We start from the raw sequence: 23794 nt of genomic DNA on the forward strand, positions 1-23794 counted from the left end.
TATATGCTATATGTATATCAGGCCGCCGCGGATTATTCTTCATATTGGATTGACTTCCCCGCCAATGGATTTTTTAGTGTTTGATTATCTTAGCTGACATTTCATTAGGATGCTTCAGGAACTGGACGTGACACTGCAGGAGTGCTGGAAAGGTCTTAACTCTTTTTTCATTATTGTGGCTTTCTTCCTTATGCCCTCTCATGCCCATTTAGAAAGGACAGGGGATATGTCTTTTTCTTTTATAGGAATGCTCTGACAACAAAAGAAACACACTACATTGTTGAACTCTTTCTACTGCAATCTGTTCTGCACCTTCATTCGCCCACCAAGAACTACACAAAACCATACAAACAACAAACATTAAAAGCAAGGGACTGTCACAGTTACAGATCAAGCAATGAATGACTCAGCTTGTCAACACTTAAGCACAATGGGGCGCATCACAAGCCAGGGATGGGTTCAGCGTTCTATTGTGCCTAGGTGCAAACGGGCAGGTGGTAGGGTTTACCGTTAGCTGTGAACTGCCCTCACTATTATGTTTTGAGGAAATTGGTTATTGTTTTTAATGTAGTTTTCAGTGAGGGAATTGATTGGGTAAATAATCCGCGGATTATTTTTTAGTCTGCGGACTAAAATTTAGCATTCGGTCTAAAAGCCGGCCCATGACACTGACATCTATTACAATCGAGAACAGTCTTGGAAAAGGAAAGGAAAAGCAAAGAGTGTAAAAGAGAATGCAGTTGGGCAGACTAACCTTTAGTATGCAGACTAAATACGGCCAGGTAAATGCACAGGAAAGCCACAAGCAGAAAAACTAAAACTAAAACAGAACGTGTGAACGCTGACAGGAATTTGGAAAGGTTACCTCACTTGGTCATGATTATGTTATCACCATCACAGAACATAATATATTTGCAGTTGACTTGCTTCGTTTAGTTGCACAATTTTGATACTGGATGTCACAGCGGAAAATCCACAGATACATGTGGGATCTGCAACAAAATGTTGTGTTGCAGAGTACTCCTTTTTAAGATTCCTGCCACCCAGCTAACTTCTTTTCCAGGATACTCCACTGCATCCTTCCTTGGGGTTTCTCCACCCCAAAAGTCAGCAAGTATTCTGTGACCACAGTACATGCAAGATTGTGACTGTTTTGGGAGGCTCACCCTATCCACAAGTCTCTCCATTTAAACAGGTTTTCTGCTTCTAAACATTTTTGTATTTTTCTCAAATGTGTGCTACCTTTCTCACTTGTGGACTATGTCAGGAGCTAAATAAGCATACACACTATTTTAGTACAGGTGGCCCTCCACATTCTCTGGGTTTAGAGGTATAGGACCTTCGTAAAAGTGGAAAAAACGCAAATAAAAAAACCACTATTTTTTTTACCTGAGAAACTACCTCTCTAGAAATCTCTAGGTCCTCCATTGCAACTCCATGCTCAACATCCGCCAAAAATTGACTAGAGAATCATGCTGGAGGATCTATAATGCCCAGAGAAGTGTTTTCTCTTGTAATCTCTAGGTCTTCTAGTGCAATTCTATGGTCAGTCCCCAGCAGAATCTCTCTGGAAGACCCAGGGATCCCCAGAGAGAACATATTAATCACATCCACAAATAATCAAAACTGCAAAAGTCAAGGCTACAAACATGGAGGGCCTTCTATATATGGAACGGAACAAGACAGTATATAAGGAAGTATCCAATGGCAGCATTCCACTGGTAGAATAATAGATTCCACTATAACTAGGAGGGAGTGACACCTAGGGAACACCCCCTGTGTTTCCAAAAAATGGCTGGGAAACACTTTACAAGTTAGTCTTCAGGTGACATTGAGAGCTGGAGGGTGGGGGAGTTCTACAACTGGCAGCAATAATCTTGCTCTAGCCTCTTAACACACACACACCCTGCATCTACTAAAAACTACATTTCTCAAATATAATTGCCCACTTAGGATCTGAGTTTACATTTTACAGATATTGTCCCTGTGTAACTTATTGTTCAGAGAAATAGAGAGAAGTGTTAGTGAGAGTTTTAAAAACTTCACAATTCAGGAAATGATGAGCAAATTTCTGAAGTTGAACCTGCTCAATGCCCACTTTAAAACTAGGTTATCCAGAGATAAGCTATCCAGTTTCTTATGTAACAATTCCATGTTAAGCATACAAGAGTGAGGGAAAACCCTGGACTCTGTCTACTATGTTTTAAATAAAGATATTTAAGTGATAGGCAATTAAAAATGAATATAAATACATACAAACTGATGTTATTATAAAACACATTACATTTTTTCTATTTTGTAAATCTAAAATACACTGCAAGTAATCACTCAACAAATGATTCATGATAATCTTGGAATAAATATGTACTATTCCCCAAGAAATAGCAATTATTAAGTTTTTTACTCAGTTAAAATTCAACCTAGAGACAATGAGGAAATTGAAATAGGAAAAGATTTCCTATATCGTGGACTAAACACTGATCAGAATGGAGACTGCAGTCAAGAAATAAAAAGAAAACTAGGAATAGGAAGCGCAGCTATAATAAACTAAACAAGATCTTAAAGAGTAAAGATACACAACCAAGCACAAAACTTAGAATTGTCCAAGTCACTGTATTCCTTATTACCATGTATGAATGCAAGAGTTGGACAGCTAAGAAAGCAGCTAAGAAGAAAATCAATTTATCTGAGATGTGGTGCTGGAGAAAAGTGCTGAGGATTCTATAGACAGCAAAAAGACCAACAAATAGGGCCTAGAACAGATCAAACTGGAAATTTCCCTGGAAGCCAAGATGACAAAACTGAGGCTATCGTACTTTGGCCACATCATAGGAAGGCATACTCACTGGAAAAGACCATAATGCTAGGAAAGATGGAGGGATTTAGAAAGGGAGGAAAACTGCATGCTAGATAGATGGACTCTATTAAGGAGGTCAAGAATATGAATTCACAGGACCTCAACAGAGCAGTGGAAGATGTGGGGTCCTGGAGGTGTATCATACACAGGGTTGCCATGAGTTGGGATCAACTCAAAGGAGGTTAACAACAACAACAACAACAACAACAAAGGGAATGCAATTTTTTTCTTGAATACTTCTGTATTGAAAACGCAATATTTTCTGAGCACTCAAAAAGAACAAAAAGCTGTTCCCTAATAATGATGATGATGATGATGATGATGATGATGATGATGATGTATTTGTCACATACATGACAAATACACTAGCAAGGCATGTTAGAAGACAGTGTGCATTAGCACGACCAGTACATAATGCTTACATTGTTTTTCTTAATACTGTATTTTGCCTTAAGTTTTATCTTGTATAAATCAGATTATTTTATCTGATTTCTAAACATTTCTAAAACAAGTTTTATACAAGCCAGAATCTAATCACCTGTGTTACCTAAAGCATTCTCTTTTCTCAAATTGCCATAAAATAGGAGAGGTGCTCAATCCAACCCACCATGCCCTGCTTTCCATTCCTATCAAAATAAATTTCCTTTCTTGACAACATAAAAAGCTATCATCCTATTTCTGATAAGGGGAAATATCTGATTCATCCTGAAATTGAAGGCACTTGCAGCAAGATGCCTACTTTATTTTTACCTTTCAGTAGAAGGGCCACCTGGAGTGGAGTCCTGAATAGCAAAATACCTTGCTTGCTTTCCAGCTGTTCTAAATATTAAGACTCTGAAAGCAATGGAACAGTTTCTGAAGAAAGAGCTTCTGCTGTACTGTTCACAACTAACTAATAAACCCACTTAAAAGAGTGACAGTAGTTCACAACTAACTAATAAACCCACTTAAAAGAGTGACAGCAGTACATAACTACAGTCGACCCTCCGTTTTAGGGATTCTCTGACTCATGTTACTTAGAAATGTAGCAATTTTATACAAAGAATCAGTAAAATTGAGCCACTACCATTACAGATACAAAAACTATGCTTAACTTTATACTTATTAAAAACAGTTTATTTGTATATCAAACATGGAATGTTAAATTGCACCAGCTTATTCATCAGTAAAACCAGTCCAACTATATAATTTGCTAAACATCAAAATGAATTGTTGTGTACTTTTCCATTACATAGTACTGGAAGAAAAAACTCTCTCAAAAATACACACACACACACACACACACACACAAAAGGAAACGGGGGACATAAAAGCAACAACATAGTCTTCTTTAAATTTTAAGCACTATTTAAACACTAATATATGGGTTGGACTGGATGGCCCTTGTGGTCTCTTCCAACTCTATGATTCTATATCACTATTTATGCATGATTTAACTATTTAATTTAAACATTAATCTAAGATCCAGTGCCGCCAAGCATGCAAGAATTTCTTCAGGGAAGGAAGTGTTCCTCTGTCTGCCCAGCAGATGGAGCTCCCAGTTTCTGCTAAATTCTATGCTGCTCAATATCCATTGAAATCTTGTTCCAAAAATACTTAGCAAAAATTATTTTGCTATTTAGAAAGAATTTAATCATACAGTAAGTCAAGTGGTGCTCAGCCTTGCCTCAAGACTAGCTCTGAACTTGATCCAAAGTCACCAATCCCTTTTTGTTGGTTTGTAGTACAGTACATGCTGGCAGTGCAGTATCCAACTGTCCTTGAATCATAGAATTGGAAGTGACCACAAGGGCCATCCAGTCCAATCCCTGCCATACAGGAATACAGCATCAAAGCACACCTAACAGATGGCCATCCAGCCTCTGTTTAAAGACCTCCAAGGAGGGAGACTCCACCACTCTCCAAGGGAGTGTGCTCCATTGTCTAAACAGCTCTTAAGTCAAGAAGTTCCTCCTAATATTTCGGTGGAATCTCTTTTCCTGTAGCTTCCAGTATTCCAGGCCTGACCAAAACAGAATAGAGTATGTTTCTATAAGAAGACTGATGGAACTGCATATCCACAGCTGCTCCTGACTAACCTCCTGCTTTCTCCTTATTGTTAGGATGTGGCACTGCCTACTTACTGGTAGTGGACAACAGTCTGTATCCCAAGGTTTCTCTTCTCACTCTATCAGTATGACTCTACAGTAGAGATCACGGGACCCTTCAGATGGCATAGGTCCTCAACGTACAGCATTTTACACTACTGGTGTGCTGGCTAGGGATTCTGGTAGTTAAAATAAATGACCTGTAGACCCGTCTCCCATTCTTACAGGCATAGACAAGAGGAAAGCTACTCTGAAGAAAGAGGGAATGCAGTCTGCAGTCATTACCACAAAAAAGAGTAGTTTCATGTCGTGTGTCACTTTGAAATGTATTGCCTTTAAGCTCTGTAATTTACTGCCTGCTTTTGCAAGAAGATGGATAGAACTGCTTCTCTACACACATGGTCAGCTAACCTCTGTACACTAAATGAACAAGGGTTAAATCAACCCTTCTGAGGACAAATTAGAACTTTTTAAGCTTTTTAGATTAGAAAAAAGGAAAGTTGAAAGAAGACATGCAAGAAGTGCATAAATTTTTTTCACCCTTTCTCATATGGAATTGGAGTAATCCAATCAATCTGAATGTTGGATGACTAAAAAGGAAATATTTCTTCACACACCACAAAGTTAAAAATTTCGGAACTCACTAGCAGAATATACAGTGATGGCTGCCAACCTGGATGAGATTTAAGAGAATTAGAGAAGGAGGAAGATGCAAGTATAAATAGCTGCTTTATTCATTTACAAAAAGGCCATATATTTGTTCCAGTATCAGAAGTAGTACGACTCTAAATGCCACCTATCAAGAAGTAACAAAAGGAAAAGACTCTTGCCCTCAAGTTTTACTTGCAGGTTTCCCACAGACATTTGCTTGGCCATTATGTGAATGCTACGCTGGATTAGACAGACCTATCACACAGCAAGTCCAGGAAACTCAAGATTCTGGCTGATGGTCACATTATCCTCATATTTGTACCAACTGCATAGATACAACTGGTGGCCTGTCATCTAGAGACAAGAAGGATGTTAATGACCATGCTTGACAAGCCAGGACTATCAGTCACTGCCTCTCAATTAGGTAATCAGTTTTGGGCCATTCAAAATTCTGGTGTTATACTGGGGCTTGGGGAAGTAAATCTAGAATGTCAGATATCAAAGTCATGCCCTCTGAGGTCTAGTGGTTTCAGTAAAGAAATAATCCTGAAATTCCTTTGACCTTGAACAGAAACCCCTCAATGAACTAGGAGGTAATATGTACAACAGACCTTGGAAACAAACAGCTATCAGAGCATCACAGGGCCTTTGTTTCCTCATCCTAAAATCAACAAGCACAAGGGCTTCCATATCATGTGCTTAGTCAGGGAGACCTTTCTAAATAGCAGAATGCAGGCCATCCAAAAGTCCACTAGACTTGGTCCAGAACAACTACTGTTCCACTGTTTAGATTTTCTTGGATGTACTCCACTTCTACTATGACACACACACACACTTCTTCATCCTCCTTTGCAGTGCATGTTTTTGATCTTTTAAACCAGTATGTGCAACCCCTTCATTTTACACTGGAAAAGTATTAACTCTAATTCGTTGTAGTGCCAAGCATCCAATAAATTTATGCAATTCTGTCCTCTTTCCTTGGCTCTCCTAAAGACTTGTGCTTGTGATCACCATGCTTCCCCATTCTATTGCCCAAGTCCTATGTTGTATGTATATAGTAAATAAACATACAACATACAGTACACTGATGTGAAATGCCCCTTCTCAAGGTTGCAGTCACCCACACACTAGTTTAGGATACTCCACTAAATTGGCCCTCGCTTCTGAATTTCCATTCTCAGCCCCCTTCCAGACACTGCACTGTACGGCCAAGTAAACATGTTCAACCCTCACTGGCTGACTGGGAGGAGGCATTCTTCTGTCCCTGTCTCCCACATCTTTAGTACCTCTGCAAATCTTACAGTTCCTCTACCGTATGCTGCTTGTTTCACAGTGCTTAGTTTAGGCTACAATCCTGCTACTCCTGATCTGAGATCAGTATCAGAGGAAGTGATGCTCTCCTGAAACCTCCAAGGTATTTTTACACATGCTAGGTGGATATTATTATTCTTTTCCACACCAAGCCTCATCAGCAGCTTCCTATCTCCTCAGAAAAGTAACTCCAGTGGTCTGGATTTCCCTTCAGAGGTTCCACCCTATAATGACAGAAGTCCATCCAGCCACATAAAAAAAGAGAGAGAGAGTCTGTTATCCTGGACATGAATAACACATGTTAACAATATATAGATCCACTGAGAATTTAAAACTTCTGAAAATTAACATATAAACCTGAGAGCAAAATACATCTCCCACACGCAACTACCATTACTTCAAAGAGACTCACCTTAGTCCATGGATGTGCCTTAATCTGAGGAAATTTAAATTCAGTGTAGTTTGGATTCATTTCTCTAATTTGTTCTCTTGTAGGGGTTCCAAGAACCTAGAAAATGAGAAAGATGAACTATTAACACCTTGGAACAAGCAAAATATTACATCTATCATATGCTGCAGCATTACAGAAAAAGGAATATGATTCTATGGACCCCAATCAAAAGTGCTATGCATCTAGATTCCAACTCCATATAAAATCTTTAAAACATTTGTAATTTTTTTGAACAGCAGCAAATGTTTCCACAATGGGACATAAGTCACAGACTGAGGTTCAATGGGTAAGAGGTCATAGTGATCTCTCCAATTGTGACCAGATTTTGCATTTAAATAATTGACAGAATTTATTAGTTTACTTTGGAATGAAAAACACATAATTACGTCAAATGTAGGTTGTATGTTTTATGAAGTAGCCTCATAATGCTTCAGTAAACTGGACAAGTTTAGACAAGATATTCTTTCTGACACAAAACATGCATAAGTAGTTCCATCACAAGTAGAGACATTCTGTCCAGCACAAAAGTAAATCTATATAAATGATGATGAAGATGATGGTGACAATTTGCATCACCATCATATTGTACAGTGACATACCCAATAAAACAAACCAAGGAATAGAAACATAGTCATTAAAAACCTAAAAGGTGTATGTCCCACATGCTGTTTCAGTGGTCACTCTCATCCATCTCTGAATGCTTTTACCATCTTCTTGGTATTTACCTATAAATGTGAACATCAGTACAGTGGCTTTTTACTCCACCCATTTACATTTATTATCATACACTTGCTACCTTTGAAAAATCAGACAGCCACACCCTTGTGATCTAGTTCTACAAGTAACTACTGATAATCAATGGGAAATAAAGTACACATATTTCTGTTTAATTACAAGGAGGAATGTAGATAAATAAAACTCATATAAAATTGCATTTTTTAATATTTTTTAAATCTCTAAATAATAATTAAAAAAAATACCATACCTTTATTATTTCCACCAACTGGTCTACACCACTGTCACCTGGGAAAATTGGTTGTCCTAGTAATAGTTCTGCCAATACACAACCTGCTGACCAAACATCTGGGAGGGTGGAAATATATTTTAGAAAGAGAGACAGAGAAAGAGAGGGGGGATTACATCTGCTTGTCTGCATTTGCCATCAGCTCTACATATTTACAGATTTTGCATTTACGGATTTAACCATCCACAGCTTCAAAATATTTTTAAAATTCCCAAAATCAAGCTTTGATTTTGCCATTTAATAAAGAAACACTATTTTACTATGCCATCGTATATAATATCTGTCTTAAAACCAGTAACAGAACACTTGCGAGCCACAGAGGCTTATGAGTCTGAAGAAGACAATCATTTGGAATATTCTGGAGCTGAGCTTTGTGGAAGGAAGCCCACCCCCCTCCCCTTCAGCAGCACTCCTAAATAGCATGACTCCCAGTTTTCCTTTCAGTTCACAGACAACTGCAACAAAAAAAGGAAGAAAAGATAAACTAAGAGACCAACAGAAACACCTGGGTAACTAACACACACACACCTAGGTAAAGTAAGATCTACATTGAGTGTATAATGTTCTCTAGTCATACAGGCAGAAACAACAGCTATTAAAATCAAAAACTTCAGTATACACTGATTACATGTTAGGGTCCAAAGGGCTTGACTTAAGACTCCTAATCAAACTGACCAATTCTGAGTAGGCACTGGGGGAAGAAGATGGGTACTGATTTTAGAGAACTTTCCAGAACTGATTCACTAGGATATGAGGGAAAAGGCTATGGACTTCTGAACTGGACTGCATAAAGCCAAAGTGCCTGCCACATGCATCTTTAATGATAAGAAGGCCAATCTCAAATTCTTCGTGAAACTGAAGAAGCCAATTTACAGGGCACAAAACTGAGTCCCATTCTATCTGCAGCTAATGTTTAATGCCTGGCCTATTCTGATGTATTGTCGGCTTTCTTGAATCCTCTACACAGCTAAGGTACCCACAGAAAGAAACAAAGAAGTTTAAAAAGTTGGATTAGGTGACCTGATACAAACTCAAGAAATTGTGTAAGTGATGATATATGTACTACTACCACCTACTCTGAAAACTATTAGCTGTTGTTCACTTGCAAAAGATATGCATTTATCAAATCCATGCAGGCAGAATTCCAAATTGCTTTGAGAACATAAATAGACTCATGTTTTAAATGCAGATCAACTCCTTGAAATATTACATTTTAGAGAGCCAGTCCTCAAAATTCAGTTCTATAGAAATTACTCTGGATCATCCGAGACACCATTTCAAACACCTTCTTTTTCTTTTGATGACTGTTGACTATGTCACTGGAACTTGGGAGATCCTTGAAAGAATGGATGCAGGCTAAATGAGAGACAGGGGACTCGGTGTGTGATATGTAGAGAATGGCCTCCACCACAGACTTATTCTGGAACACAACAATTTACTGCATCTCATTTCTCAGCCCACAGCTCTGGTCTTTATTCTTGACCAATCCCTCTTCTTCAAATGGTAAGTTTTCAGTCTGAGAACTGAAGCAGAATTGAAAACTAGGAAAATTGTTGGTGCACTACCTTAGTGACTGTACTTTTCCAGAGTCATGCAGAAGTGGGAGGCAAAGCTGAAAAAAATTTTCAGGCAGCCTATTTCCCCAACATCTTTCTTTCTTCATGGAGGATACAGCTGGGTTTTTCCCCCTCCTGCCACTACTGCCTACATTTCTGCAGTGACTTCAGCATAGACTCCAGCTCAAAGAAGATTCTAGCTCGAGTTTCTTCAGCTAGCAGAATATGGGGCCAAAGGACAACAATATCCACTTTGGTAGTAGTATGTAGAGGTTTATGATCAGAGGTTTCAACAACCATGGAACTGAATGGCAAAAGAAAAAAGAACACACCTCTTTCTGAACTTACGGGAGCCAGAAAAGAGATGTGATGAACTGGCCAAGAGAGCTCTCATGAGGCTGGGGGATTAGTTAGTGTTTTAATGTGTGTAGTGTGCCAGGAAAGCATTGTCTTTGTCTACCACTGATGGACCAGAGTTTGTGGATATGTTCTTTTCCTGCTATTTCTCTTTCCACTCTTCCTTTCACAGACTGTTGTTCTGTGGTCCAAGATGGACCACTCAGGAAGACTGAAGTATTCTGCAACCATTTTCTGTTTATTCCCATTCCTAATGTCTGACATATGTCCATTTATTCACTGGCATATGCACAGGGTGGTCACAACCCAACATCAGAACAGATTTGATTCCCAAGATTGACTAAGACTGTTCTTTATGCCTACTTTTTCTTTTTAGGCTTCTTGATAAAAAGTCAGAAGACTGTTGAGTTTTTATCTTTGTCCTTGAATCCACTTTGAGATACCTCCCTCATGTAGGAGAGACTTCCAAAAAGAGTGCAGCAGGCACTAATGTACCCTGCAACACTGGCAATGATGAAAATATTGAATAATGGGACTCTCTTTGAGGCAGACCACTGTCAGGGCTGTCACTTGGCAGGACCTTTCGTTCTCAAGGGATGCACATTTGAGGCCATAAGCCCTGAAATCCTCATGGAAAGTTGCCCTCAGGGACATAAAGCATGAAAGAATAAACACAAATGTAACAAAAATAAAAGCACATAAGAAAAGAGAATGGAAGGAAATTAATACTAGGAAGAAATTACTTTGCTTTTGTCTGAAGAGAATTTGAAGGGATGTTTCTGTGATTTTCCTATGGCAGTCTAAAAGGAAGTGAGGAGGAAAGCAGGAGCTATACCCTTCAGGCATGTGCAGTTAAGACAAAAAGAAAGGACTGCCTATCAAAAATCTCAGCAAACGAACTCATCTCCAACATGCTATAAGAGGCTCTGTGCATTACCTATATATTGGGAAGAAATAGATAATGCCTACCTATATAGTACCCTTTAATGGGGTCTATTTTGCTAAATTTTGCTAAAGGCAGAAAAACCTTCAAATACATGTTCCATAGCAAATTTACCAGCTCCAGCTAAAGCTTTAAAAGTTTAATTTAAAATGAAAAGATATGCCTCTTGCCCGAGTAAATTATCAGAAACAGTAGAAATATTAAAGTGGCTTTATACTCTCAAAAACAATTTAAAAAAACCTATTTTCCAGCTAATTCTAAATATTCAAGTTTGATTATATTAAATATGTTTTTAAAAGGAAATACATACATACCTATACTGGAGGTATAATCGGTGGCTCCAAAGATCAACTCTGGTGCCCTATAGTACCGAGAGCAGATGTAAGAAACATTGGGCTCTCCACGAACTAGCTGTTTTGCACTAGAATTAAGGAAAGAAACAAAGACAGAGGTTACAAAATAATTGTGTTTATTTAACGAACACATGCTTGTTTCAAGATAAAACTTCATTTGCCATTCCTTAGTACACATATCCAATACTGCATTATACTGTATATATATATTTACTTTTTCCCAGACTGAGGGGAGCTCATAGTTATTAAGGATTAGGGCAGCAGAGTAAAGCATTATTCAACAGAGCAAATAATATATTTTTCAAAACAGGGAGGCATTCCAAGTGCTTAATAATACATGACTAAAACATGTTGATATACTTTAATATATGTAAATCATGATGTTTTAATTTTTAGACCCTAAACTTTGTATACAATGAAGTGGGATAACTTGTTAAGTATCAACATGACTGAACTAGAGGTAATAAAAACAATCTTACCTTTTCTAACTTTACTATATTAGGTTTGAAGGTGAATATATCACTTTTTAAAAGGCATTAAAATAAAAATCTTTGCAAGTTACACAGGTCTAACCTGCACTTCATAATGCAGTTTGACACTGCTTTAAATGCCATGAGTCAATGTTACGTAATTCTAGGATCTGCAGTTTTTAAAGCTATTTAGCCTTCTCTGTCAAGAGAGTTCTGGTGCCACAACAAACTACAAATCGCATGATTCCATAGGATGAAGCCATGGCAATTAACCAAACTGTATTAATTTTGCAGTGCCGATGTAGCCATTATGACTCAACCATCAAAAACCAAAAGTCATCTATTAATTCCTTTACTTTGTCTGTACAGAAAAAGAATAGCTACAACAGGAATTATAAATTTTAATCATATGAAGTATAAGGAGCTATAGAAACTCTCCATTTTTTAAAAGTTAAAAAAATTCACATTCCAAAATAATCAATTTCACAGAAATATAATAGAGTAATAGTGATTAACAAGCCAATGTGTTGTGGTGCTTTGCGTGTTTGACTAGGAATCTGACAGAACTGGGTTTGAATCCCACCTCAGCCATATAAACCCACAGAGTGACCTTAGGCAATTCGCTCTCTCTCATCCTCAGAGGAAGACAATGGTAAACCTCCCCTGATTGAATCTTGCCAAGGAAACCCTCTGATAGGATCTCCCTAAGTCTGCATGAACTTGAAAGCACCATAAGAAATAGTTATGAACAATAGAGGGGAAAACCAGCAGAATTTGTTCATATGAGTGGTATTGTTGCTCTAGTGGGCAACAAAAGATGAGACTCTTATACCACTAAGCAATGGCTTCTGGACTGGTGCCTTTGTAGTAGTACAGTGTGCCCATGTCATATGCGGGTGCCCTATACGTGGCTTTCAGCTTATGCTGAAAGCTGCGCAACAAGCAGGAAATGGTGTGTATATCCATGGCATAGTTTCAATGAGGCTCAAGCATACGTGGAATTTGTCTTACATGGGGGGGGGGGTGGTCCAGAACAGATCCCCCGCGTAAGACAAGGGCACACTGTAGTAGTGATGCTCACAAACATGGTACCAGTGCATGGCATATGGAGAAATATTTTTGCCAGCACCCAACATTCACACTCTGGATAATCCTCATGCTCTTCTCCACCTCAGTGATTCATGAATGTAAAGAGTGATTAATGTTGGAATGGCAAGGAAGCAGTTTTAATGGTTCACACAAGCAAGGTTCTAATTGCTTAAAGCCAAATTACTATGACTCAGGTTTGTAAATGTTTCATTCAATCTTGGAGTCTAACCAATTTTTCCTTTTCGCCAAATTTTGTTACAAACAAGAATGATATTGCTTACACGGCAATCTTTAAAAATGATCAGATGGCCACAAAACAAACAAGAGAAGTAACTTCATTAAAGCAAGGGAATATATATTACATGGAGTTGTTGAAAGTTGACGTTTTCAATCCTCAACCCTCCCTCTTTCTATCTGACCCCACTAACTTGATGAATGTGATGCAAAAAAAAAAAAATGCTTATGGTACTAAAATATTATCAAAATCAATAGAAAATTGTTGTTGTTCACGGCCGTCAACTCAACTTATGGTAACCCTATAAAAGAGGGACCTCCAAGTCACCCTATTTATCAAGAGCCCTGCTCATTTAGCTTCCTTGACTGTGTCTATGTGGAAAGCAACCTTCCTCTGTTCCTACTGCTTCCACCTTACCTAGCATTATTGTCTCCTCTAGTGAGTCCTGTAATCTATACAGTCAAAAGTTTTCTATGGACTATAAAAAACACCGGCTGATCTTCTTTTGAAATTATTTGATATGGTCTATTATCTAGTGTATGTTTGCTATAAGAAAAATTACATTCACGGTCAGCCCTCCATATTAGTGGCTTTGACTTTTGCAGATGTGATCATTCACATATTTGATTAATATGTCCTCTGTAAGAATCTCTAGGTCTTCCAGCATGACTCTATAGTCAACGTAATCTCTGGAGGACCAACAAATTCCCAGACAGAATGTTATTCTAGGTATTGGAAGAGACCACAAGGGCCATCCAGTCCAAATCTCCACTATGCAGGAAATCCAAATCAAAGCAACCCCGACAGATGGCCATCCAGCCTCTGCTTAAAGACCTCCAAGGAGGGAGGTTCCACTACATTTCTCCTGTCTTCCAGGAGTTTTCAAAGATTATTGCCAATGGCTCCGATATTACATTTGCCAGTTCTTTTAATACTCTTGGATGTAATTCATCTGGCCTTGTAGACTTATATTCATTTAGATTAACCAGGTATTCCTCTACTATCTCTTTACTTATTCTGTGCTGAAATTCTCCTATTCTGTCCTCTGCTCCATTATCCTCAGGTTGAGCACCGTTTGCCTTTTCTGAGGAGACTGAGGCAAAGAAGATGTTGAGTAATTCTTCCTTTTCTGTCTTCTGTTAGCATTTTGCCATCTTCTCCACACAGTGGCCTTACCATTTCCTTTTTCTTTCTTTTGCTGCGGACATATCCAAAAAAGCCCTTTATTGTTTTTAACCTCTCTAGCAAGCCTGAGTTCATTTTGTGCTTTAGCTTTTGACTTTACCTCTACATGTGCTTGCTATTTGTTTGAATTCCTCTTTGGTGATGTCCCCATTTTTCCATTTCTTATACATGTTCTGTTTAAAAGTTAGCTCAGTTGAAAGTTCCTTAGTCATCCATCCTGGTTTCTTGAGACACCTCCCATTTTTCTTCCTCACTGGAACTGTTTCAAATTGTGCCTTCAGTATCTCCCTTTTGAGAAACTCCCATCCGTCTTGAACTCCCTTCTGTTTTAGTATTTCTGACCATGGGATCACCCCCAGTATTTCTCTAAGTCTACTAAAATCCTCTCTTCTAAAGTCTAGAATGCGTGTCTGACTATGCCTGGCTTCTCCTTTCCATTGTATAATGAACTCCAGGAGAACATCTAAGGATCCCACCACTTGCACTCCTTTAACTAGGTCATCCCTGTTGATTAGGATCATATCCAAAATAGCTGACCCCCTTGTTGCCTCTTCCACCTTTTGGACAATGAAATTGTCTTTGAGGCAAGTGAGGAATCTGCTAGACCTTGAGGATTTGGCTGAGTTTGACTTCCAAGAAATATCAGGATAGTTGAAGTCCCCCATCACTACTACATCTCTTCTTTCTGAGTGTGTAGTCATCTGTTCTAGAAAGGCATCATCCAATTCCTCCATCTGACTCGGGGGTCTGTAATAGACTCCCACAATAATATCCCTGTTGTTTCCCTCCCCTTTTGCACATTCTCCAGCACAATTCTATAGTCAATGTCTAGCAAATGGTGACCATAGAGTTACGCTGGAGGACCTAGAGATTCCAAGAAGTGTTCTCGCAGGTAAAATAAATTCTAGGGTTTTGTTTGCAGTTTCCCCACTTTCATGGTGGTCCTGTGTCCCTAACCCCAGCAAATATGGAGAGCCCATTGTACTTCAATATTACCAATTCCAACATTTAGTATTATCAACAAATAATAGAATAAAATATTTCATTGCTGGTATTTGACACCTAAAAGATTGCGGAAGATAAAGAATTTACATACAGTTGGTCCTTCATTTTCGCAGGGATCCATTCCAGACCCATCCCCACTGGAAACAACGGTCGCCCCTCTGTGAGTATTCAAGGTCACAGATCACAGATCCATGCATTAGGAGGGGCAACTGTGCTTCTAAATGCTGATCATATGCTATTGAGGTCACAGAATATCCAGCATTTAAAAGGACTGGGTTAAACAACTATAGTTTATCTATGCAAGTATCTGTTATGGTTTGTGTACACGCAATTGCAATTTTGCCTTAAAATATAAACAAATATATGTCTAGTAGGATAGTATGATATATTTATTTTTATAATTATTATTTTATAAATATTAATATATTAATTTTTAATGTTAATTGCCACCAAATAGAAGACATTCTGAATTACAACAGCTAAGTAAAATATGGAATGTAGCTAAATCAGAAAGTATATCAACATGTATAAAAATTAAAACAAAATAACATGCTAGTTTTGATTTGGTACTGGATCATTTTATAAAACACTGGCTGTAATGACTTATCTTTAAATATTTGCTTCTATACATATATTCTCTACTGATGTGGGTTTTTTACTTTTAATATGTTTATTATTGATTTACAACTGTTTACGTAGTGCTTACATCTACATTTTCTACAGGTGTGCACAAATCATAATTATATGCCATATTCAGTGAGTACATACAATCAATATTACTAATACTGTGATAATATTGTAGATTGAACAAAAAGCCAAGATGATGAATTAGTGATCTGTAGCATTTTATTGACTTGCCAGGCTACCCTAGCAAGTCATGCCAGGCTCAGGTCATCGCTCCTACAGGAGCAAACTTGTGAGAGATAAAATCGTAAAATCCTTTGAAAAACACTGAGCTGGACAGAAATGAGGATGTCTAGCTTACAGTATATAGCACTTACAGGAATGTTCTGACTTTCACAGAATCTGTCTTACTTCAGTTGATTGTTTTGCCAAAGAAATGGGTTGTTCACATATTTAATCAGTAGGATTAGACTAAATGGGTAATTAAAAGGACTGACCTTCCCCAATTCCTGACCATACGCTGCTACTTGAAATAATTATAGATGGGAAAGTCACATTATTTCATCCACATAAACTTTATGCTGGACTAAATTCCAAATCCACAAACTGGTGATACTCTATTGGACTAACTAAAATGCAAAAAATATATCATTCAAGCATCTGAAGCTTCACTAGTCAAAGAGGTTAAAAAAGAAGAAAAATAATGAGGTCTAGAGACTATGGTTTCCTGGCACACTCAACATAATACTAGTTAACATACCAGCCACATGAGGGCACACCTGGCGAGTTTATCCAATCTCCTTTCTGGTTCCCAGCCAGCATCACAGTGCAATAATTGCCTCCACCATTCATATAGTTAGCTATTCACTTTGGTTTTAGGCAACATCTTTCTTCCTGTCTTTATCCCACAATGACCATCATTAAAACTGAACTTGTCACCTCATCACTATATCCACAAGTTCTGCGTTGATATTGCTGTTCACACATACAACCTGTTCCTTTATGGCTATAAAGGTCTGTTCTTAGGCACTTCACTCCATGCATCTGTTGTAGTAGACTTAAGTCTATGAGAGCTTATGCTACAAACTTCTTTCATTCAGTTAGTCTCAAAGGCGCTGCACTACCTGTTCTCTGAAGTGAGTTTCAATGAATTTCTTAGAATATCTTTAGTCCCCTGATTTTTAAAGCTATCTGATGTGGGGACCAAGAGAAGCCCCCCTCCCCCTCCACAGCATGTGCCAATGCACAACAGAAATGAAAAAGATATTCTATCCACTGTTTGGACAAGCAGCTAATATCTTGTGGACTACCACAAGTCTAGAGACCACCTGCATTAGTTTCCCTGAAAAGTTTCCCTCAATGCTATCTCATCCATCTTCTCCATTTGCAGACTCTCTCCTCTTCTCATTTTGCTTTCTAACCACCCTCTAATGCAGTAAGTTACGTGCTTAAGTTCAGGTGTGAGGAGGGATCTATTAGTTTGGAACCAATGGAGTCGCTTAGCTAAGCCCTTACTGCATTTACCTACTCAGAAGGAAATTCCACTGAACCCATTGTACGTCTTTTGTGTGTTTGTTATAGCTCATACAGTGTTAGAAACTTGGACAACTTATTTTATTGATTGATTGACTAGGTGGGAATCTTTCCCTCACTGCTTCTTTCTCTCCTCATCCATTCTGTTTTTCTCACAAACACTGCTGAGTGGATCACTTACTTCAATAGATCTGCTAAGTTTGCAGCTTGGAGCCAAAAGATACAACCAGCTAAATTTATACCTTCACATCTCTTTTTCTTAAAACTCCACTAGGAAGAATCTATCTTACACTGAAATAAGTAAAATGTGTGCTTTGCCACCAAGCATTGCAGATCACAGTTCTTGATAGGGAATATGAGGACAGGGAGTATACAGTAATTTTGTTGTGCAGAAAAATATTCTGCATATTTCTGTGGAATTCAAATATTTCTGATTAAGAATTCTCCAGCCTTTCACTATCCTCTAAATACCACATTATCCATGATATGTGACTGAAGTGGTAGTTGTCATATACCCCAGGGTGACCTGCACCTGTCTGGCCCTCACTCACCTGGAGACACTTGAGGGGGATTGATGGAGTACTACAAAATGGTTGTCTTGAGGGAAGGCTGCCTGTGCCTTCAGATCTAGGATTGTCTCAATGAATCTTCTCTCCTAACACAGGACCAAGAGGGATATCCCCCAGTTCAGCAGCAGTTCAAGGCTCTTGATAAGATCCAAGACAGTCTCGATATCTTTTAGGAGCTGTTTTTGGAGGGAACTATGGTGAGCCAATTCTCTATGTAGGGATAAATGACAACAACCTACTGCTGTAAGAAAGCTGCCACCACTGCCATGACCTTTATGAAAACACGAGCAGCCATGCTGAGGATGAAAGGTATGACCCAAAACTAGTATGTCTTCTTCCTCACAAAGCAGAGGAACCTCCGATGGGATGCCAAACTGAAATGTGAAAGTAGGCATCCTTCAAATCCAGAGTGGTGAACCAGCTACCTGAATTCAGTTGAATTGAGAGTCCTGAAGCAACATGGGCAGATGTAGCAGTTGACACCTCAAAGATCCAGGATGGGGTGCTGGGTGACAATGAAATACTGAGAGAAGATACTTCAGCAGTATTGAGTAGATGGCCTCTTTTTGCAAGAAAGTATCCACCTCCTGGAATAATGTCATGGAGGGAGGCATGGATCTTACGATGCCTGTGGGAGGATACTTTCAAAGTCAATGACATAGTCTCTTTCAACAATGTTGAGGACCCAGGACTCTGAGGTGATGGATGCCCAAGTAGAGTGATATTTCTCAGGCCAGCTGTGGAACGGAGGCATATATATTGATGATGGCAGCATGGTCTTACTGTTTGGTGAAATACAACAGTGGTCTTTTTAGTACAGAAGCAGCTCAGAAAGTCAAAGCCAATGCTTAGATATCCTTTCTTGGCATTTCAACTACCCAGCAGAGGAAGGTAGTGTAAAAGCACATTGGCACCAAGATCTCAATGAAATGTAGGATCTTCTTGAGCTCATGCAGTATCCATACAAGGAGTACCTGGGATTCAAAACTCATCTGTAGCAGAGGGTTGAAGCTGTCTGTTTCCCTCATCTTTTGAGTGTGCTCTAACTTGGTGTCTATATAAGTGTTGAAGAGCCCATCACTGTCAAACGGCTGGCTCTCAATTACTAACTGAGCCTGCATGAAGAACCCTAAGGAACATAGTTACACATGTGTATGGAGAGCCACCACACCAGCGTTCATTTTGCTCATCAAATGCCTGAAACGTTCTTCAAACTGGGTAAGCATACATTCTCCGGAGGTGGCTCAAGTATTAACCTTCTAAAAGAAGGTTTCCCCATTGCCTTGCATTGCTTTGCCTTGCTTGCAAAATGGTGCAGCTGCGAGCTTTGCATTGCTCCGCTGCTGCTGTGAACCCAAGGAGCATAGGAGCATGAAATGGAGGATGGGATCCAGGGGGAGACAGAGGAGGAGGAGGAGGAGAACTGTGGCTGCATCCACACTGGAGAAATAAAGAGGTTTGGCAGCGCGTTAACTCTAGGTCTGGCTCTTTGCTATGGAATTCTGGGAGTTGGAGTTTGTTGTGGGGCCCAGAGCAGAGCTCCGGGGCCGTTTTACAGCTCCCCCCACCATATGTGGTGACCAGTCTAGCTCAGAAGTTTCAGCACCTGGCGTATAAGACCCCCCCCCCAACATTTGAGAAGATTTTTCAGGGTTAGAAAGTCGTCTTATATGCCAGAAAATACGGTAACTGAAAATGAGAATGCTACAACTAACGTTTCTTCTTTCAAATAATCTTTTAAACTTTCATGCTTTCTGAGGTATAAGTTAAAAAGAGCCATGGGCAAAACAGATATAATATACACTAAATATTGGTATGCATGCCTATTTTAAGTAACAAACCCTACTCAAATTTAAGTCACAGGGGAAATAGGAATATTACACAAATACCCACAGCATCTTCCTTAGGCACATTTGTAACAAATACGCTTTTGCTGCTACGACTATAACATGAACATCAAAATACACATCAACTATTCACAATAGAAAGGATTTAAATAATAAATAGTAACTAAACTAAAATAAAACTTTTATTTTTATCCCGTTTTCCTGTGACGAGACAATCAAAGCGGCTCACAACACATTAAAATATCCACATTCAACAGTATATCCCAAATTCCCCCTCCCCTTAACACAGAATTAAACATGATACAATTAAAATTGAAGATTAAAATATCTATTAATAACACAATTAAAAAAAATATAACGAGGACAGAGCGGTGGGCTAATACATGATGTGAGGGGTGATCATTCTGTGGTCGGACACTTTTATTCAGGAAAGGCCTGCTGGAAGAGATCCGTCTTGACAGCTGGCAATTTGACAGATCTCTTCCGGCAGGCTGTTCCATAGTCTGGGAACAATTGCAGAGAAGGCCCTCTGGGAGGTAGCAGTTAGTCTGGTCTTTAAAGGCTGCAACAGATTCCTCCCAGATGACCTGAGTGTGCGGGGCAGATTATATGGGGAGTAGGCGATCCCTCAAGGACAATTTTGCAAATTTTGCCAGCTTTAAAAATGGGAATATAGTACTTTGAAAAAATGGAAGTAGTTTATCCTGCAAGACAGTCAGCATGACATAGTGGTTTGAGTCTTGGACTATGACTCTGGAGTCCAGGGTTCGACTTCCAGCTCAGCCATGAAAGCCACTGGATGACCTTGGTCAAGTCACATGCTCTCATGCACAGGGGAAGGCAATGGCAAACTCCTTTGAACAAATATGGCCAATAAAACCCTATGATAGAATTGCCATAATTTGGAAACAACTTAAAGGCACACAACAAAAATAACCATTATCCTACAAGTCACAATAACCTGCAAAAAATCAAAAGTATTCAAAGGAAAGCGCAGTGCAAATGTCACTGAGAAAATTGTGTGCCAAACCAGGATATTACTATCGTTTTTCCCCCAAAGAAGCTTACCTTCCAAAATCACAAAGTTTTAAAACAGCTGTGTCCGGGTCCAGTAAAAGATTCTGTGGTTTTATATCTCGATGGCATATTCCAAAGGAATGGATATAGGCTAAACTTCGGAACAGCTGATACATGTATAACTGAAATACAAGAAGACATTGGATAATGCACACTTTCCATATTAAAACACTGGCAAATGGCAGATTTGACATACTAATTTTTGTATAATAAATAATGAAATACATCTATGTAGTTGAAAGGTGGGGTATAAATACTGTAAATAAATAAATTAATAAAAACAAAAATCAGACATTATAGACATATAACATGTATTTTCTTCATAATTTACACAGTGAGCCTCCTCATCTGGAATTCCAAAATCCAAAATATTCCAAATTACAAAAATGTCTACATGGGTGGCTGAGATAGTGACATCTTTGCTTTCTGATGGTTCAATGTACACAAACGTTTAGTGCACAAAAGTATTATAAATACTGTATAAATGTACTTTCAGGTTATGTGTATAAGATATATATGCAATATATCTTTTTGTATTTAGACTTGGGTCCCTTCTCTCAAGATAACTCATTAAGTACAGATATATACAGTGCGCCCATGTCATACGTGGGCACCCTAAACATGGCTTTCAGCTTATGCTGAAAGCCACACAACAAGGAGGAAATGGCACATGTGCCTGTCGTGCGCATGCGCCACCGCAACCAAGCCCCATTAGTTTCAATGGGGCTCAAGCATTCGCAGTATTTATCTTACGTGGGGGGGGGAGTCCAGAATGGATCCTCCGCATAAGACAAGGGCACACTGTACATAATATATGTACAATAATATATGTACAGTACATATATTCCAATTTTTTTTTTTAAAAAACCAAAATCCAAAACACTTCTAATCGCATGCTTTTTGGATAAGGGAGACTCAACCAGTATGTACTTTTTAAAAAAAATCCCCCACTTCTCTTCAACTATGAAATTCAAAGCAGTTAACAGAACAGAATCAAGCAAAACTACAGTATATAAAAACACAATAAAAGTCTACAATGTTGAAATAAAAACTCAGGTCATCATTTAAATTTCAATTCATGAATTCATTTATCAGAGTCAGAGTGACTTTGTAGGCCAGTGGTAATCAAACATTTCACCCTTGGGACCTTCCTTTATACCTACATGCTGAAGTCTTCTCCCCTCAACCCAACCTGACACAATATATGAATGAAAATATTTTATTTAGTGTGCGTATTTTCATTCACACATTCTTTACACACATTTTTAAAGACATGACATCATTATTAGAACAGTTTTATTTAAGTAAATTCAATATGTAACTCAATGCCTGTGTAAATTTCATGAATTAAAAAAAAGTTTGGGAAGAGGAAGGAGGGGTGATCAGGGCCTCCAAGCCTTGTACTCCCCTTGACCCCCTTGGGGTCCCATCCCACCGTCTGATAACCACTGTTGTAGGCCTTCTGCCCCAATGCCTTGCTCCATGAAGACAATCCAGAAATAGAGTAGCTCAAACACATGACCGATCAAGGTTTTGCTCAACGATCTTTCAACAAAGGAAAAGCCACCACTGTTCTTGGCAGGAAATAATTTCACTGCCAACCTGCTTTTACTAACAAAAGGTTTCTTTTCACAATATTAAAATCTACCTTTCTCTTAACATAAACCTACCTAGAACTCATCTGCCCTCTGTGCCAAGTCTCTCAGACCCTCTGCTTTGTGACATAACTTTTCAAGTACCTGAAGGGCTATCATTTCCTCCAGTTTTAAACTACCTCTCTCCAGGATAAACATACTTAATTCCTCTAAACATTTCTTCATAGGACTTATTTTCCATACCGCAGTTCATCTTCGTGTTAATATTATTTATTTATTTCAAGTATGAGCAACCTTAAAAGGCATCCCCAAATTAAATTCCTTTCATCCTAGAGCATGAAATTGCTGTTGAATGCTTGGGTCTGAAAATGCAGCTGCAGTTTAAGGAGAATGTGAACCCTTTCCATTTTATTATATAACCTAAGACATGAAAAATAGAGACCAAGAAAGTATTCAAATTAGGTGCTGGATCAGTTACCCATGAAAGAATGGAGAGGGATTCCATTAAAACAATTAACTGATATTCTCTTTTGAAGAAAAGAATGAAGTAATAATCCAAGCACAAAATCTCTTCCTTGAGACAATACACAGTGGTTTATCCAGGACTGCATTAATTGTTCACCAATCTGATGAATCACCATGTGCTTTATATAGACCACAGCAAAGCATTTGACTGTACAGATCCCAAAAAGCTATGAATGGCTCTAAAGGTCATGGGAGTGTCACTACATCTGATAGTCCTGATGAGAAATCTATACTTAGGACAAGCAACTACTGTTAGAACAGAATTCAGAGGAACAGCTTGGTTCGCAACTGGCAAAGGGGTCAGGCAAGGATGCATTCTGTCACCATATTTGTTCAACTTGTATGCAGAAAACATTGTAGGAATAGCAGGTTTAGACTCAAGACGAGTGAAGATAAAAGGAAGGAATATCAACAATGTAGATGACACAATATTACTAGCTCAAAACATCA

General features: G+C 38.7%; 1 protein-coding gene across 1 annotated transcript in view; it reads right to left on the bottom strand.

Annotated features, from left to right (window-relative positions):
- Positions 1–23794, bottom strand: part of GSK3B (glycogen synthase kinase 3 beta) — a 107274-nt gene that overhangs the window by 25313 nt on the left and 58167 nt on the right. Inside the window, exons 8-11 of the mRNA XM_042447743.1 lie at positions 21216–21346; positions 11552–11658; positions 8343–8440; positions 7319–7414 (exon numbers count right to left, since the gene is read on the bottom strand). Of these exons, the coding sequence (XP_042303677.1) occupies positions 7319–7414; positions 8343–8440; positions 11552–11658; positions 21216–21346 (432 nt within the window). The remainder of the gene's footprint in view (positions 1–7318; positions 7415–8342; positions 8441–11551; positions 11659–21215; positions 21347–23794) is intronic.

Source organism: Sceloporus undulatus, chromosome 2, assembly GCF_019175285.1.
Source record: "Sceloporus undulatus isolate JIND9_A2432 ecotype Alabama chromosome 2, SceUnd_v1.1, whole genome shotgun sequence".
NCBI classification, from domain to species: Eukaryota; Metazoa; Chordata; class Lepidosauria; order Squamata; family Phrynosomatidae; genus Sceloporus; species Sceloporus undulatus.